Source organism: Oxyura jamaicensis, chromosome 1 (assembly GCF_011077185.1).
Source record: "Oxyura jamaicensis isolate SHBP4307 breed ruddy duck chromosome 1, BPBGC_Ojam_1.0, whole genome shotgun sequence".
Taxonomy (NCBI): Eukaryota; Metazoa; Chordata; class Aves; order Anseriformes; family Anatidae; genus Oxyura; species Oxyura jamaicensis.
The window spans coordinates 190,124,608-190,142,510 of NC_048893.1; the positions used below are offsets into that span (position 1 = coordinate 190,124,608).

General features: G+C 34.5%; 1 protein-coding gene across 4 annotated transcripts in view; it reads right to left on the bottom strand.

Annotated features, from left to right (window-relative positions):
• Window positions 1-17,903, bottom strand: part of DYNC2H1 (dynein cytoplasmic 2 heavy chain 1) — a 169,427-nt gene that overhangs the window by 132,362 nt on the left and 19,162 nt on the right. For all 4 annotated transcript variants that reach the window (XM_035327873.1, XM_035327865.1, XM_035327882.1 and 1 more), the window contains exons 21-40: window positions 15,416-15,565; window positions 14,518-14,723; window positions 13,598-13,753; window positions 13,391-13,505; window positions 12,916-13,086; window positions 12,264-12,646; window positions 11,368-11,500; window positions 11,162-11,279; window positions 10,886-10,998; window positions 10,680-10,799; window positions 9,554-9,704; window positions 8,649-8,851; window positions 7,965-8,147; window positions 7,565-7,747; window positions 7,184-7,407; window positions 6,228-6,343; window positions 3,086-3,285; window positions 2,169-2,433; window positions 1,617-1,824; window positions 1,101-1,230 (exon numbers count right to left, since the gene is read on the bottom strand). In XM_035327873.1, the coding sequence (XP_035183764.1) occupies window positions 1,101-1,230; window positions 1,617-1,824; window positions 2,169-2,433; window positions 3,086-3,285; window positions 6,228-6,343; window positions 7,184-7,407; window positions 7,565-7,747; window positions 7,965-8,147; window positions 8,649-8,851; window positions 9,554-9,704; window positions 10,680-10,799; window positions 10,886-10,998; window positions 11,162-11,279; window positions 11,368-11,500; window positions 12,264-12,646; window positions 12,916-13,086; window positions 13,391-13,505; window positions 13,598-13,753; window positions 14,518-14,723; window positions 15,416-15,565 (3,528 nt within the window). The remainder of the gene's footprint in view (window positions 1-1,100; window positions 1,231-1,616; window positions 1,825-2,168; window positions 2,434-3,085; window positions 3,286-6,227; window positions 6,344-7,183; window positions 7,408-7,564; window positions 7,748-7,964; window positions 8,148-8,648; window positions 8,852-9,553; window positions 9,705-10,679; window positions 10,800-10,885; window positions 10,999-11,161; window positions 11,280-11,367; window positions 11,501-12,263; window positions 12,647-12,915; window positions 13,087-13,390; window positions 13,506-13,597; window positions 13,754-14,517; window positions 14,724-15,415; window positions 15,566-17,903) is intronic.

Below are 17,903 nucleotides of genomic sequence, written 5' to 3' on the forward strand. Positions count from 1 at the left end.
ACAATTTGTATGGATTTTGCTATGTAGCACCAAAGGATTTGCAGCCTCGAGATTAATATGATGGCTTTCCTTGGTATCTAGATGAAGATACTTTCAAAGTAATAAAACATCCGTGGGTGAAGGAACATAGAGAGAAAGTAGCATTTAAAAAACAACAGGACCACCTATGTTCCCTAAGATGACATAATGCAGATGTCCCAAATGCCAGTTTATTAGCAACAACGGCGGGGATTTCTCCCAAATAATATTGTGTGCAACATACAACATTTGATCAATACAAATACAATGCCATCATAAGAAGGTGAGGCAGGGAAGGATCTAGACTCTTTAGAAAAAATATAGCACACGCAGAACAATTATCCTGGTGTATGTCCCAGCATCACAGAATCCAGATAATGTACAAGGTTTTGGACAAAATCAAATTAAATATACCCTTAAAGAAAATCCTTTTTTACACTGTAATTGCAAATTACCTTTTACCTATTAAAAACTCTTTCAGTCAAAGTTTTGAGTAGAATTTTAAAGAGATAAAGTTATATACTCAAATCCAGGACAGGTTATTGGGAGCTGTGAAAATATAGCATTCTGAACAGACTACAGATATCCCTCTATCGATCTTTTTAGGTGTCTAGCTTTATATTGTTCCCTAACCCATAAGATCTGGTCTATGCTATGCAATGTTTCAACTTTGCATAGCAAGGGTTTTTGTTGTTATTTGTTACAGACAAGTTTGGAAAAACTTTTTTAAAAAACATTTTTTCATTTTTAGCTTAGACACTCATATCTTTCAAATCTTTGAAAACATACAAATAAATGTTCAATGTAGAAATTTGAAGATGGATATTTAGTTTCACAGGAATACATGAATTTAACCAGGTAAAATTTATTAAATGTTTCAAAAATTTAAATAAGGCAATCGGGTTCTAGAAAGTCACAGGGACTAAATTGGTTCCAGTACTAATCTTATTAAGAAAATAGCCAGCAAAAACCATTGTGTTTTTCTTTAACTTTAAGAATATGAATGATCTTGTCAGTATTAAACCAGATAAATGTATCACCTTAACAGAAGCTGAAAAAGGATCAAGCCTTCAGTTACCAACCTGCTTCACAACCCAGTTTAAAGCCTTTTCAAAATAGTCTCCAATCCAGTTTTCAAGATTGTATCTGTATTCTTCAGGCTGACTTCTTAGCCAAGACTTTATGAGAGAATTAAGATCTATATCTTCATCACTAAATCAAAGCAAAAATACAAGATTCAAACAAACTTAAGATTTCCACATCTTCACATAAACAGGTTCAAATGCAACAACAACATTCCAGGAAAAGTTCAGGGGAAGACTGTAACGTAAGAACTTCCAACCAATTATTTTGGCTCTCCAAGTGTCACACACAAGCAAATAATCCAGCATTTCTCATTCGACAAGTATGATTTATCAGCCAAAAAGGTTTTAATAGCACAGTTTAGAAGGGATGTGCAACCTAAAGCAAATTCTCTCAGTAATTTGCTTTTTAAGTATACAGAAGTAATTCAATCACTCCATACAGTTTAGAATATCCTTCTAGAAAAGTTAAGGATACTTACTTACTTTAAGAGTATGCAATACCCTGTGACTTACCTCAGAAAGATCATTCCCATTCGAGATATTGTAGCAGGAGAAGCACAGCTAAGATCATGAGTCTCAAATATAAAGTTGACATTTGAGCCAAACTGAATTCTTTCCCCACTAGGCATAGTCAACAATTTGTTGTCATCCAAAACAGAATTCAAGGATTCAATCCATTCAGGATCAATATCACCATCACAAATTATCCACGAAGTAGTATCTATTTCCAGACACAAAAATAAAATATCAAACCCAAGAAAAATACTTAGGGAATACTGCCCCAGGCATTTTTAACACTATTTCTTACTCTTTCATTGTTATAACTTTAATATAAGCACTTTAAAGATATTCCTCATGTTACTTTCTGATGTCTAATTTTGCTTTCTTGTCATAAAAGCTAGAAAGTGCATACCAGTGTCTGTTCTCCAGTACGACAATCACCAAAAGTTTTACTTAACTTACAATATCCACAAATTATTAATAACATATTGTTAAAATGTAATTGAAAATAAACAATTTCAGTAAATTAAGCACAATGATCCATATACTCTTTCATAAACATACCTTGGGGTTCTCGTACCACTTGTCGAGCACTATTTGTGAGCACACCATCAGACCATTCCCTGGTATCCACGTCAATATGGCCTAGCAACTGATGACGAGGCATAGCTTTTGGATTCATAGTATACTGTTTCACTACTTTGCCGGTTTTACCAAGTGCTGTCTTTAACATCCGCCAAAGTGTTGATTTACCTGCACCACTGGGACCTACAATAACTACACCCATTCTTTGACGTAGTTGTTCATATAATTCCAAAGCCTTCTTGATCTAGATAATAAAAGAAATAAAGGTTATGTAAAGTAGTATAGCTAAACCAATCCCATTCTTTTTTTCACGTTTTTCTGATTTATTTTACGGTCACTTTTTTCTAAAATTTTGAAATAATAGGTATTCATAGGAGTAGTTCAAAGTATGATACTAAAAAGCAGCAAGAAACTTACTTTGCACATTAGAAGCATATCACTGAATTACTAATATGAAAATATCAGCCCTCTTTGGATACTAATTTTTCCTGAAAAAAAAACTTTCACAAACTTTAGCTAGCTCTAAATAAATGAATAAACAAATATAGGTGAGATAAAGAAATGATCGATAAAAACAAATGTTCACATATTTAATTCTTCCACTGTCCAAAACATTCATAGGAATTCCTGCGTGACTTGAACAAAACTGTGTACCACATGTTCACATATTTAAGCTTTCTTGCACTGTTTTTCATTCAGTTAGACAACTGATCTCCCATGCTTTGGCCATACAGATCTGATTTATACAGATAAAAACAAACTTTCAGTTATTCTTTTCACTTTTTTTTTTAATAAAAGATTTCATTCAAAAGTAGAAGGAAATGAAACAAATGTAATATTCATTAGTCCTAATTCTGAATAACTGGTTTTGTTTTGCTGTTGTGGTTGATGTTTACCTGAGTGTTTACAATTTCCAGGTGTGCTTCTTCAAAGACCTGTTTCAAAGCTGTAGTTAACTTGACATACTCCACATCTTTGAAGTCAATGCCAGGGAAGACATCTTTAACCAGCGCATCAAATCGTGCACAGTCTGCAAATGTAAGCTTTGACATGGTATTAAGCCGCAAAGCTTGAACCACCATGTGACTTTCATTAACTGGAAATAAAAATAAAGAAGCCAGATTAATTTAAACTGTTTTTTGTTTGTTTGCTTGCTTGCTTTCAATGCATCAGTGCTTGAACCCATACAGCTAAAACACTGAAGGTGGAATAACAGTGGAGACTATAATCCAAACTTTGCAACACCCTACCTGGAAGTTAAATGAGTGAGTGCCTCACTGTAAGCATCGTAATTAGCATATGCTGGTAAGTGCATTCTATGCAGACAGAAGATGGTTATGATACTTCTTAGATATTACATAATAGCGTAATAATTAAAGCAGGACTAAGAACAGCAGTGCACAATAGCCTACTTGTTAAAGGATTCATGTAAGAAATGAAGGACCTGGATTTTAGATCTTCCTCTGTCAGAGGCAGTTTGAAATCCCATCTCTCAAATGAATCCCAATTAACTACAAATACTCCAGAACTGAACGCTCTCCACAGCTCCTCTCAAATCTGAAGTACCAGGGAAATGTAAATGATTTGGGATTAGAAGAACAACCACAAGAAAGCTTTGTTCTGCAAGAAAAATAATGATATTCGTAACGGGAAAGACACAGGCTCTGACCTCTGTTTTTTGCTTTTCTAATGAAATTACTTTCTCATGTCAAACATGTACCTTTTTAGAGAGTGGGATTAGGAAATACAGGTGAAAGTCATCCTTTGTTTCTGCCCTCCTTCTGAAAGCATGATTGCCCTAAAAAATAATGCACTCTAACCTAAATTGAACCCAAGGGACAGAAAGTGTCCCTAATCTCCCTTTCCTCTGTGTCTTTCCCCAAGATGTTCCAGAGTCTGAAAACTAGTATACCCTTCCAGGATTTGGAAGTTCAAGCTTCTTCATCCTCGACAACATTTTAATTGCAAATATTTCTATAGGCAAATTTTCTAAATACCGTGATAAAGAGAAAAACTCTTGACATTAAGGAACTTGGTTTAGACAGCAAAGCAAGCAGTACAAAATTTAAACAATGATTAAGGGCATGGCCAAGATTTTGAAATGTCAAATGATTCTGGCTGAATAATACAAGTAAACATAAAGAAACAGGAAACTTCATTTGACAGAAATACTTTAAGTTTCTGTAGCAAAGACATGAAATGAAACAAAAAATTTCTGGGTCTATATCATAAACAAAATCTATCCAATTTGCCTCTCATGGGGATTATTGAAAATTATAACTTAAACTAAACGAATTTCAGGAAATTTCACATTTCTAAACATGAAGCTAAAATAAAGTCATAGCAAGGAACATTGATAGAAATGTATCCTAAAACACATCATTGGTAATTGTTTAGCAGATCCAAACTGAAGTCAACTACAAATTGTTTACCACTCACTGTCAGACTATTTGTCATGGCAAGATATGTAAACCAAAGCTGCCTCTGAAAACTACGGGTGTAGTCTGGACAAACACCCTCAGTAAGTTTGCAGATGATACCAAGTTAGGTGCATGTGTTGATCTGCTTGAGGATAGGAAGGCTCTGCAGGAGGATCTGGATAGGCTGGACTGATGGGCCAAGGCCAACGGTATGAAGCTCAACAAAGCCAAGTGCCGGGTCCTGCACCTGGGGCGCAACAACCCCAAGCAGCACTACAGGCTGGGAGATGTGAGGTTAGAAAGCTGCCTGTTGGAGAAGGACCTGGGAATATTGGTTGATAGTTGGCTGAATATAAGCCAGCAGTGTGCCCAGGTGGCTAAGAAGGCCAACAGCATCCTAGCTTGCATAAGAAACAGCGTGGCCAGCAGGTCCAGGGAAGTGATTGTCCCCCTGTACTCGGCTCTGGTGAGGCCGCACCTCGAGTACTGCGTTCAGTTCTGGGCCCCTCGCTACAAGAAGGACATGGAGGTGCTCGAGCGAGTCCAGAGAAAGGCAACGAAGCTGGTGAAGGGTCTGGAGAACAAGTCTTATGAGGAGCGGCTGAGGGAGCTGGGATTGTTCAGTCTGGAGAAGAGGAGGCTCGGGGGTGACCTTATCTCACTCCACAGGTACCTTAAAGGAGGCTGTAGCGAGGTGGTGTTGGTCTATTCTCCCATGTGCCTGGTGACAGGACAAGAGGGAATGGGCTTAAGTTGCGCCAGGGGAGGTTTAGGTTGGATATTAGGAAGAACTTCTTTACTGAATGGGTTGTTAGTCACTGGAACAGGCTGCCCAGGGAAGTGGTTGAGTCACCATCCCTGGAGGTCTTTAAAAGACGTTTAGATGTAGAGCTTAGTGATATGGTTTAGTGGAGGGCTTGCTGGTGTTAGGTCAGAGGTTGGACTAGGTGATCTTGGAGGTCTCTTCCAACCTAGATGATTCTGAGATTCTGTGAAACAAACGCTGTTTAGGTGAACAAGAAGCACTCGTTGTTGCCCTAAAGACGTAAAATGCTCATCCACCTTACATTCTTAATTACCACACATTTAACACCCAAACAACAATAAAAAATAAAAATTGTCTAAAAAATATACAATGTTACAGTCTAATCCAATACTTCCTACTATTTCTATTTGTCCTTTCTACCTATCTACTACTGTCTACCAATCTGCATCCAAGTAATATGATCCTTATTTTTTGCCATGTGACAATTAGGGCAAACTTCAAATAAAATCAGAATGGTCTGATGACTGATGAATAATGATATCATCAGAGGATCAAAACTCCTGACCTAAGCAAAGTGAAAATAACAGTTTCTGAGAATCATTTGGAATCATCCCAGAAAAAAAAAAAAAATCTCTAACTATATCGTTATCACAAAAAAGTCTAGAATAGCTCAGTCTAGAATATGACATCAGTCTTTTGTAATCTCCTGACAAAGAAGGACTTTTTCTCCTTGCTAAATAGCTTCTAGATCCAAGCCGTGGCTTCTCAAAACTTCAGTGATCAAGAAAGATATAGAGAGTGGTATCTGTAGAATATCCTAAATAACCAAAAGTTTGACACGATCACTCTTACTTTCTTGCTTTACTTCACTTTTCTTCAACTGACGAAGAAGACTGCCACAGCCTCTCAGAACAGTCTTCAATGCTCGTAAACCCCAATCATAGTGCTGCTGTGGTGTCAGAAGCTCCCTAAATTTAAAAACAGCAATGTTGTAACAATCATTAGGCAACAGCACTGGAATATATATATTTTTTTGGCCAATGACTATACTCGCCAGACGGTTTTGGGCAAAAGAAAAATAAATGAATATCTGTAGCACTATGTGTAATGCATTTCAGAGATATAAGTAATGCTACCCTAAAATCTTCCAAGAGAGCATATTTAGCAGCTAATGTATTATTATCTATAGCAGCATTAACTAAAACCTCATGTAGTTTATAAATTTGTTCTCTCTAACGTGCATACTTATAACCAAATAGTCACTTGCATTTCAACTACTTCCGTAATCAAAATACACAACACTTAATCATGCAATCATGTGCTTATATTCATATTTAATGAGGGCAACAGGGAATCAGTACTTTGCCACCTTGAGATTTTTATGCATTGAGATTTTAATGCTATTTAAAATTCTATTTAAAATGCTATTTTCATACCTGAACTCCCAATATATTGCAATATTTTTATTCTTAAAGTCTTTTAAAGTAGTAGCTCCAGAGATTTGCATGGAACACCATTCAGATTTAAGGGCTGTATTGAAAGTAAAAGTTCAGATGATTCCAAACCTGCACTTTTACGGCTAGTTTTGTTTCTGACACACAGCTTTCCACAATTTCTAAGTCACAAAATATTACAGAAAATTAAAAGAAATTATGTGTAGACTGTATCCCTACAGTCATGATTTGGCATATACTATATAGAGAAGAAACAGCATTGCAGGAAAATAACCGTAACGATCGATGCAAAAATAAAAGCAGCATGGAACAGAACTACAAACATGCTAAGAAAAAAAATTAAAATATGCCTACCTTGCTAGATTAAAAATAGCCACTAATTTTCTACCAAGTGTTTTAGCATCCTTGAAGCCCTCTGAATACAGAATCACTTCTGCAATGAGTTCGTTGTCTGGATGAGTCATAGCTACTGGCCTAAAAAGTTGTTTGAGGTTATCAGGCAGTTTTTGTCTTCCTCCATAACCTTTTCCAGCAGGATTCATTGTGATAAAAATTCCAGAATTATGATCCATTTCAACCTGGCATTAGACGTGCAAATGTAATAGTATATTGTCAAAATAAAGTATTGAGAAATGTTGGGTGTACTATAGCTACGGTAGCCATCTTTAAGTTAGTTGAGACCAAGTTCCTTAAAGACTGTTTTTATAAGAAAACAATAAGTAAGTTCTGATGTACCTTTTTGCCAAGCAATTCACATGAAGGACTATGTTTCTTCAAGGCATGTTGAATTGTCTGAATCTGCATGGATACTGCAGAAAGTACAGCTTCTTCAAGTCTATTGAATTCATCAAAACAGCCCCAGGCTCCACACTTCACTAAACCCACAAATATGCGCCCCATCGACTTCACATCAATGCCCTTAAAATTAAAAAGAATACTATCAAAAATCAAATAATAAGTAATAGAAGACTGTACTTCCAACTATTAAAAAATATTATTGTAAATAACCACCATTTTCTAAGTAACAAACAAAGGGAATCTGACAAATCATTAAGATTATTTTTAGAATGTAATATTGCTCTATGAAGTATGTGAATATATATCCATTTCCTAAATTATGAAGAACTATATTCACCTCATCACAATTAAAGACTAATACTTGTCTTCCAAGAAGTCCACCCAAGGCCTTTACTGATTCTGTCTTTCCAGTTCCAGCTGGACCATAAGGATTTCCTCCAAGGCCCATCTTCATGGCCTGAGTAAGAGTTAAGTAACATTTATCTGTCAAAGGTGTATAAACAAGTTTTGGGGAATTACCCTGCAGAAACAAAACAAATTATATGCATTGGTGCACAGAATTTAGTTAGGATGCAATTTCATTAATTACATTCATAAAAAAAAATAATTTGAAAACAGATAAACAGATAACACAATTGCCAAGATTATCTCTAAGTATATGCATTTGTTCACAGTTATGAAGTTCTCCTGACTTTATACAAAATGTCAAAGCATTATGCTTTTTTTTTTTTTTTAGAATTACAGAAAACGTATTTAAAAGAGAATGAAAAAGGGGTCAAATCAAGTCTACCTATGTATCTGCACTTTAATCAAAGTAGCAAGTATATGAGAAAGTATTTACATGATACTGTATTGGAGATGCCTTCTACACAACCATTACATTTACCCCATCAACACTATGAACACAACAAAGTTGAAACAAATATGGCAACAGTTGGAAGGCAACTAGCAGCACGTGTGAAATGAGAAAGTGTTTAGTACCTGTTTAAAAGCCACCAAACAAAAATTAAGAATACCACACCTGATATTCATAAGTATATTGGAGTTCAGCATCTACCATCTGTATGTAACATTTTTGGTCTTTCATATAAAATCTCAGCTGTTTTTTCCAAGCCCAGTCTTCAGCACTGTGAACCTGAGCTTGATTTAGTTGCTTCACCAAATCAATGTTATGAATAATATCAAGAATCAAAGCTTTAAGCTTGAGCTCAAGGATCCCCGATTCTGCCAACAACCACAAAAAAAAAGGAAAAAAAAAATCATAACAGTGTACTAAGGAAGGTACATTAGCCATTCTCAAGTGTATTAGGCTGCTTTCTATTATCAACTGATTTTATTCAGATCTTGTTTCAGTTATACATAGAAATATTATTAATCAGCATAAAATGAGATCCTGACAGAGGAAGAGAATCATCATGTGACTTCACTTGAAAGACAGATGACTATCCTAATCCATATAATTTTTGTCTGCCTCTATGCTCAACAGAGACAGAGGCTTTTCCAGAAAGCAGTTTATTCCAGAAGTGTTTACAGCTATGTCCTCTTTAGTAATCAGTGAGGCACAATCTGTTAAGTGATATGCTGAGGCTCTGAAAACTGATGCATCTGGAGCCTTTACCTGAGACGAGTGGGAGTGCAGGAAGGAGAGGAGCGCCTTCTGTATATACAGCTATATTATTTTTTCTATTTAGCTGTTATATATATAATTATATTCATTTTTATTACATAAATTACCTATGTTAGCAAATATGAGAAAGCTCCAAGATAGTTTTTCATCTAAATGAAAATCTGTTGTTCACTGAAATATTAAATACATTAATCTTGTCAAAACTACTTGTAATTTCCTGTTTAAATAAACAGAATGTGAAATGCTAATGAACTATAAAACCATTGTCAGGTATTATATATTAGAGATCATTTTTGTACCTGTACTGCCACTATCTTCCATACTAGTATCAATGCTAGTATAATGTTCCAGTTTAGCCATGAGTTCTAATTCTAATTGTTGCAGATTGTGGTCTTTGATAGCACTTTCAACATCTTCAGTGAACTGAATTTGTTCTGCCAAGGAAAGAATCTGTGGAAGAAAAAGTTCAAATTATATTTTATAATACAGAAACAAAAAGGATAAAAGTTTTTCAATTCATTTATTATTGCTTATTATGAAAATATTATCAATGTCTGAAGTATTTTACCACATTTTTAAATGAAATGATACATTTGCTATGTTCTTAAGAACAAATACAGCCACCTTTAAAAACCTGATAAAATTAAGCAAAACCTTGCAATGTAATCTAATATAGCAAGTTCCTCAGCTGTTCTACAACACATAGCACCAAAATTGTCAAAAACTTTGATTCCCAATAACTGATGTGTAATACAGAAACTAACACTTTTTAGGCACACTGAGGCCACAGTCAACAGGTTCAGAATCACCTCTGACTTTCTATATTACTGACCAGCTAACAGAATACTTTGTCTTCTGGTTTCTACATACCACTTATGTTTCAAGTACTTTAAATTCACTGGAAAAACACTGTGAGAGCTTTAAAGATTCAAACTTGGAACTGGAAAGAACTTTATCACAAAATTCCCTAATTATATCAGTCAGAAGATCTGTAACAGTAACTACGTTACGTGTGCTGCTGGTCCAAATTGCATAAAACAAGTCCATTTTCATGACTACTTTTGTTTATACGTGTAATGTTTAGAAACTATACTATAATTACACTAAAAAAGTGGTTTCTTTTTAACATTACAACATCTTAGTAGCTCCACATCTAACAGTTACTACTATAATCAAGATTTACATCAAATTTAATAAATTGGATGTTAAATCAGGTGCCATGTAAAAGACTTCAGAATTTCAAATGTTTACAGAAGAATTATAAGAAAGAACTTTTTAAAGAATTTCTCTATATGAATAAATAGAATTTGGGATTTGTTTTGAGTTTTCCTCCAAAACCATATGTGTACTTCCTTATAAGCCTTCAAAAATAACTTATTTGGCATATCTAAGGCTACACAATGGTGCTATTGGATCATCTACTACCTGGGAAGGAAAGAGTGATGGATCAATTGAACCTTGTGATTTTTTTCCAGCATCAACACAGTCAAGTAACATTTTTTTTAGGGTCTCCTTCATCTCCAAAGCCAAACCATTTAGCCACACCTGACAAAAAGATAAAAAAGTTCTAGTTAATAACAAATTAACTTCTCAAAGATTCCTGGAAATATACCTGGATCAGATTTTCTTACCTCCACATCACTTGACAGAAGAACTTTATTTCTAAGTGGCACAGTTTCTCCTTCTACTGACTTCATGGCAATTATGTATTTAAATTCTTCATCAAAGCTCACACTATTAATGCCTATTAATTAGAAAATGGCAATGAATATTATTAAGGTCTTAAACATTAAACCCTTAATGCCTAGTAGCAGAAAGAGAGAAAAAAATCTGCAAGAGATTATTTAGTTTTGAAGAAATTTATTTCTAAATAAGTGCATTTCACAAATGAAGAGTAATTGTATTACCAGCAAAAAGTTTCTTGAGATGAGACTGGATAACTGAAGGATTCGTGGATTGTCCTAAAATTTCTAATAAATCATCATCTCCAATGAAGTAGAATCTGGGAAATGCTGAGCGCTTTTCCTGTATAAAAATAAAAGATTTTTTGTTGCTGTTCATTTAAATTCTAACTTACTTTCTTTACAGAAAACTTAAGTAATGTCACCTGTACCTCCAAAAACTCATTCAAAGATCTCTGACACCTCTGAAGCTGGTCAAGCAGGGTGATTAAGGTATTTCTTAATCCTGTCCGGGCATTCAGTGATATTATTCTATTATCCCTTTTGATATCTGACATAACAGATCTTGACAGAAACAAACAAACAAAAAAAATAATTCATAAAACTACCAGTTTTACATTCAGTTTTAATCTGAACAGAGAGCATGCATGCAATTATTTAGTAAAAATTAAAGCAAAGGTAACCTGTATAAATATCTGACATATATTCAGTTTGCAGTATCTATGATGAAACGGTTCAGAATTTACATCAATGTAATTTAATAACCGTTATTTGTTAAAATATCTCCATCCAAAACCAAGAAAACTAAATTTTTAACTTTTATCTCCTTCTATGAACTCATTTTAACTGAAATCAGAACAGGTAATGGTACGATCTTTCTACATTGCTGAAATCTCTTCCCTATTTATCTCCACAACTTGTTTGGAACAAATAAGCCTTCTGTTTGACCTGTTTCGCCCATCTGTGTACTTTTGTAGCAAACAAATCGCTTCTCTTCAGCAAGAAATGATTCTTGAAAAACAATTTACGTCACTTCTGCTTCATTTCACAACACTAACCTTGTGTTTGCATGCCTTGTTCAAGATCTTTGATGTTTCATGCAATTCCCTTATATGTGAAACATATACTCCACTAAACAAAATCTATGTCTTACCCATTCTGTTCAGACTTACACACTACCATGCATCTATACCTCCTGAATTTCTGTTCCTGAATTTCTTCGCCGTATACCTTATAGATGTTCCTTATATTTTCACCATGAAGAATGCTGTAGCCTACATATTGCAAAAGATACTGTAGAAAATAAGCTGCATTGCTTATCACTAACCTAAAGTCTTCATCAACTCTGTTAAAACGAGCCTGTTCTTTGGGTAGAGCTCCACGACCGAATATGGGTTCTAAATACACCCATTTCCTCTGAATTAGGTTTAAATTCTGCAAAAACTCATCCAAATCAGCCATTTTTTTCTCCCAGATGGACACTTTATCTTCAAAACCTTTGTAATATGGAGAATCCTTGAGGGACTGTAAAAGACAGCGATGATCTCCAACTTGGTTGACTATGTCTTTCCAGTCTTTAATAAGCCTGATAGTCTTGCCTTGGCTATCTTCATAATCTGTTAATATAAAGACAGCTCCAACTCCCCAGAGTTCAAGTTCACGTAACGCTTCTCTGATTGTAACTTCTCCTTGGGCCCGACAATTCAAATCCTATTTATAAGCACAAATACATTTAATTTCAAACTACAGAGCTTTAGTAATAAGTATAAGTAAATAATAGTAAAAGCAATAAACTTTTTATTCAAAAATAAAAGATAAATTCTATTTCTACAATAAGAGAAAAATATAAATATACATACAGAACATGGTATTCTATGGAAAAATGCTCTTGCACTTACAAAAGAACACTAGATAAAAAAAAAGAACACTAGATAAACATAAAATAAAAATACAGTGCCTTTACATGTTATTATTCCCACCTTAAGTTCCATTGCTTTTTCTATAATGGCATCAGTCACTTTAAGCAGATCTCCAAACAGCAACCCCTCAAGCGTAGTGCCTCGCGGAAGACCCAAAAGGCGAAAGAGATCCAGCCAATGGTCTGCAGAGAGATGTTCTCCTCTAATATATTTCAGGATTGGAATTATCATCTATGGGAAAAAATCATAGGTGAATCTATCTTGTGTTTATGCAAATTAATTGTTAATTTTCTTCTCACTCTGTAACCATTCTTCAACTAAAGCAATTTTATTTTTAATTTTTACAAATTTGCTCAGGAAAACCATTATAAAATGTGTGCTCATGTAAATTGTAATCCTCATAGTAAAGAATTTCTTTCTTATCTAATCCAAACCTCTTTTAGTTTAAAGCTTGTAATAAGCAACACGATGACATGTGTTACCCAGTAATACCAGAACACTTGATTTTATATACTTTTTATTGTTAGCATCTTACCTTATATTTGTCCACTTCCTTTTGCAACTTTACTGTCATTACAGTATGTTCTTCCATCTTCCTAATTTTTTCATTCCAGTTAAACAAAAATTCTTCAAATAGGTATGTTTTACTCCTGCATTAAAATCAAATACAGAAATGGTCATAATAACACAGTATTATAACCACACATAAGTGTCCAAGAAAAACAAAGTAACAAAATCGTACCTAAAAGTAATCCAGTCTTCTTTGGCTTTCTCCTGCAAACCTTGATAAAATTCTTCATACAAAGCCCAGATTCCTGCACAACTCTTAATATCCTGACATACAACTTTTGACAATGAGAAGTCAGGCTCTTCCAATTTAAAATGATGGCATTCTTCACTGAATAAAAAAAATAATTGCAACATACACTATGTTATTGCATTATACATTTTAATAAAGCAGCAATAGGGATAACCTTCTTAGACAGCAATCTTTTCCATATTCACAATTATTTTTGATAAACTTTCGTTTCTTTATTTATGAAATGAATGTGTGTCCCCCAAAAAGGTTAAAATAAAACAAGTTTGAATGGATTGCTTCTTCCTTTTAGGTAGAAAGAACATGCTAATTTTATTTTCTACACATTTAAATGCCAAACAAAGAACTGAAATAGAAAACTTTGTCCACTTAGGATATCCAATGATGAACTTACTGAAAAGTAGGCACTCAGAGGAAAAAATCTTTCCTTTTGCACAATATTCTAGCTCAAGAAATGAGACAGGTGAGCTCTAGCCCACTTAGGTTATAAGAGGACTGAAGCAATAATTCCCCCTTCTTGGGCCAATATGGCAAACCTCTTGGTGAGAAGTTCAAAAGTCAGAATCAAGCCTCTACTTTTTGCACATTCCTTTACTTGGAAGCTTAAGACACTTCTCGAATTTTTCATTTGAAAAAAATAAAAAAGAAAAAAAAATTCAACTTAAGAAATTTCTGTTTTATAATGAACAAAAAGAACCCTGAAAAAAAGAACAAAAAACGTGTAATAAGAAAATGCAATTACCTATATCATTTGCTGTGATAAAATTTAGTTATTATTTTCTGAGATACAATTACTGCAGAAGATCCACACATTAATAAGTAGCATATACAGGAAATAAACATACATGAGTTTTTCCTTCGTGGTTTCAAGTTCATCAAATTCTTTCTTTTTTTCCTTTATGATCTGAGCACTTTTCTCAAGCATGTCATGATCACCTGCTTCAATGACATCATCACTTGGCTTTAGCTGATCCCAACGAGCTTTAAATTTTTCCAGATCTTGGAGATATATATTAATACGTGACATCACATTTCCCTTCATAATTTCAATCTGTAAAGCAAGTGTTAAAATGGAATTCCTTCAATGGGTCTGAACTACATTAAGTATCCAATCAAAATCAAAGTAACCCCATTGCTTCAACTTCTTTTGTAATACCCTAAGAAACAGTTCAGTTTTATTCTTCTGGTTTTGTTTCAAAAAAGCGGTACTAACTTTTTATACTGCCATTTAAGAACTATGTATTTGGCTATTTAGCCTGGACACAGAAAAATTGCTGTATTTCAATCACATATTGGTATCTTCAGTAATACAACAAATGAGTTCAGCGGTATGCCAATGGACTGGCACTTACAGGGCTGCACATAGTTTAGCTAAATTGTGGGAGAAAAAAAAAATCAGTACTAAAAGCATGATCAAATATTAAATGTTATTTTTTTAACTGTTATTCTGTTTTCTTCAATTAACCATTGCATTCACTAAGCCACCTCTATCTTTAGGTAGCTCTTCGATATAAAAGACAGAGTATCATTCATTTTTGCATTGGTTCTATAGAAATTTCACCTAGCTATTGCTTAAACAGTCTATTCTTCCCATAAAGGATGACACTCAAGTCATTAATGTTGGTGTAAACACTGAACTGAGAATATTTATGGATTTTATATAATTCAAGAAAAAGTATTTCTCCAGACTTATTCACTCTAAGTTCAGCATTTTTACATAAAATACTAAACTTTCATTGTTACCTGCTCTGTTATCATAAGCTGGTGGCTTTCCATCATTAATTCAAATTTATCCCATGTAGCTCTCAGGTTACTGATAGTGTCCAAACCTGCACCAGCCACAGTTCGCAAAAGTTTGTTTTTATCTTCAGCTTCTTGAAACAGGAGAAAAATCTAAACCCAAATGGATTTAAAATATACATGTGTACATATAAAAAAATCAGTAAATGCTGTTTATCCAAACAATGAATAAAAACATAAGAATCATCAATTGTGTATGCCCAGATTATTTGTCTAAATGCAGCTGATTTTTAATACTGTTATATAATAACAGTAAAGCACTAGGAAAATAGTATCCAATGTATCTAAAGAAAATCTTGATTCTGAAATGTGATATACAGAAGCAAATGCTTACCATGAAACAGATAAATGCTGTTTATTTTTTGCAGATATCCAATCAACCAGATTCAATAACAGTATCAGAGCAACAAAAATTCAGTAAATATATATATGTACTGGCTCTAGCTGAGAAGGAGTTAATTCTTGCCATAGCAGCTGTATGGTGCTATGTTTTAGATTTGTGAGCAAAACAACACAACAGGCTAATGTTTCATCTATTGCTGAACAGTGTTTGAACAGCATCAAGGCATTTTCAGTTTCTAACTCTGCCTTCCCAGTGCATGTATTTGGGGTGTACAAGAGGTTGAGAAGGGACACAAGCAGGCAGATGATGCAAACTAAACTGATGATATTCCATACCATATAACATCCCGCTCAGCAGTAAGAGGACAGCTGGGTCTTAGGGAGATTAGTTATCTTTTGTATGGGAACTGATTGGGCACTGCTCTACCCAAGAGAGGTGGCAAGTGAACAGAGACACTTTGAATAAACAGATACTATCTTCATATAAAAGAGTGAGATTTTTTTAAATCTGATAGTAGAAAATAAAAAATCAATTATTTTTCCACGCGATAAGAGCCAACCAAATTTAAAGAACAAAAATTAAACTTCTAAAAGTTGGAAGAAAATTAAATGAATGTATAAATTTTTACATAGAATGTATAGATTTTTACATATTTTCCAAAATGTCCTGCTATGACTGCTTTCCTTTAAAAATTAAGTGGTGACAACAGGTCCTAATGCTAAGGGTCAATACTGTTTTATAAATTACAGAAAATTAATTCTCTTCAATATCCAACAGTTCTCCCCGAGAGCTGCTACAAAATCAAAATACTTACACTCAACCTTTAACTGGGTTACTTAACTCAGACTTTAGTGAGTTAAGTAACATCCAAACGGTCAAGCTGCATCCAAGATAAAGATTGGGCTAAAATTAGATGTCAGTATAAGGACTTGTTAAGTAGGCATAAAAATGTCATTATTGTTAATGAAGATCATTGAAATCAAGACTGAATCACTTAATGACACAGGTTGCCAGCACTACCTGAGATTCCCTGCTTTATCCCTTTGGCTTTAAAGTTGCTGCCCCAAAAGTTATGGGTATTCCATATGTCCTGTGTCATATCTGCCAGCCATGTATGGAACTCTCAGATATGCCATGACATCCTCAAAACAGTAGGCACCTATGTCTGAACAACTGATGCTAATAAATCAGTTGGGGATATCAACCACAAGGTGTCTATTTTAAGGTGAAATGGATTGCTCTCTAAAAATGGATTTACTGCATTTGCTAGGGACTTGATTGTTTCTCATACACACGTTTAGGGGCATTTGAGATACCCAAGAACATTTGCGTGGCCTCCACCTTGAACGATATAGAAAGGTTTCAGCCTCCAAGTACTCCTCTGTTATATCTGCCAGTCTAGCATGGATATTGAATATGCATCTCAAGTAACTCTAAAACTGTACCTGTGGACAACTAAACCAGGGTTCCATTATGTGCATTAATAGTGCACGCACTATGGCCACATGCACAGAGACACCTACATTTAAGATGCATTCATTTAGAAGTGAATTCTATTATGGACACACATTGCCCGGTTAGGAAGGGTAAATATGGCTTCGGTTCGACAAAATTGTGGAATTCTACAAGAGTTTTATAAAGGCATCAGTAAGGGTATGGATAAAGGACATTAAAACCATATATTCTGGTTGGGTTTCCAAAAATCTGGTAACACAATCCCTCTCCAAAGGCATTTAAGGAAACACAGTAACCTCAACATAAGAGAAAAGGTCCACCCACAGGTAATTAATTGGGTAAAAAATAGAAAGCAGAGATAGGAGGAAACGGGTAGTTCATGTGATTGAAAGAGATTGCCAAGTGTTGGACTGCTCAAAGTGTTTATGAGTGAGTTGAAAAATGACACATTAGTAAAATGATAATGTTTACTGATGACGACTGTGTTGTTCAAGGCATAAAACCAGTTCACGTGAAGAACAGGAAAATGATCTTAGAAGTAATAGTGACTGACAATACCAGTGACAATGTTATGAAGTGATGCACATATGAAAAAGTAATCCTCATTTCACATAAGACAAGTTGTGTTCTGAG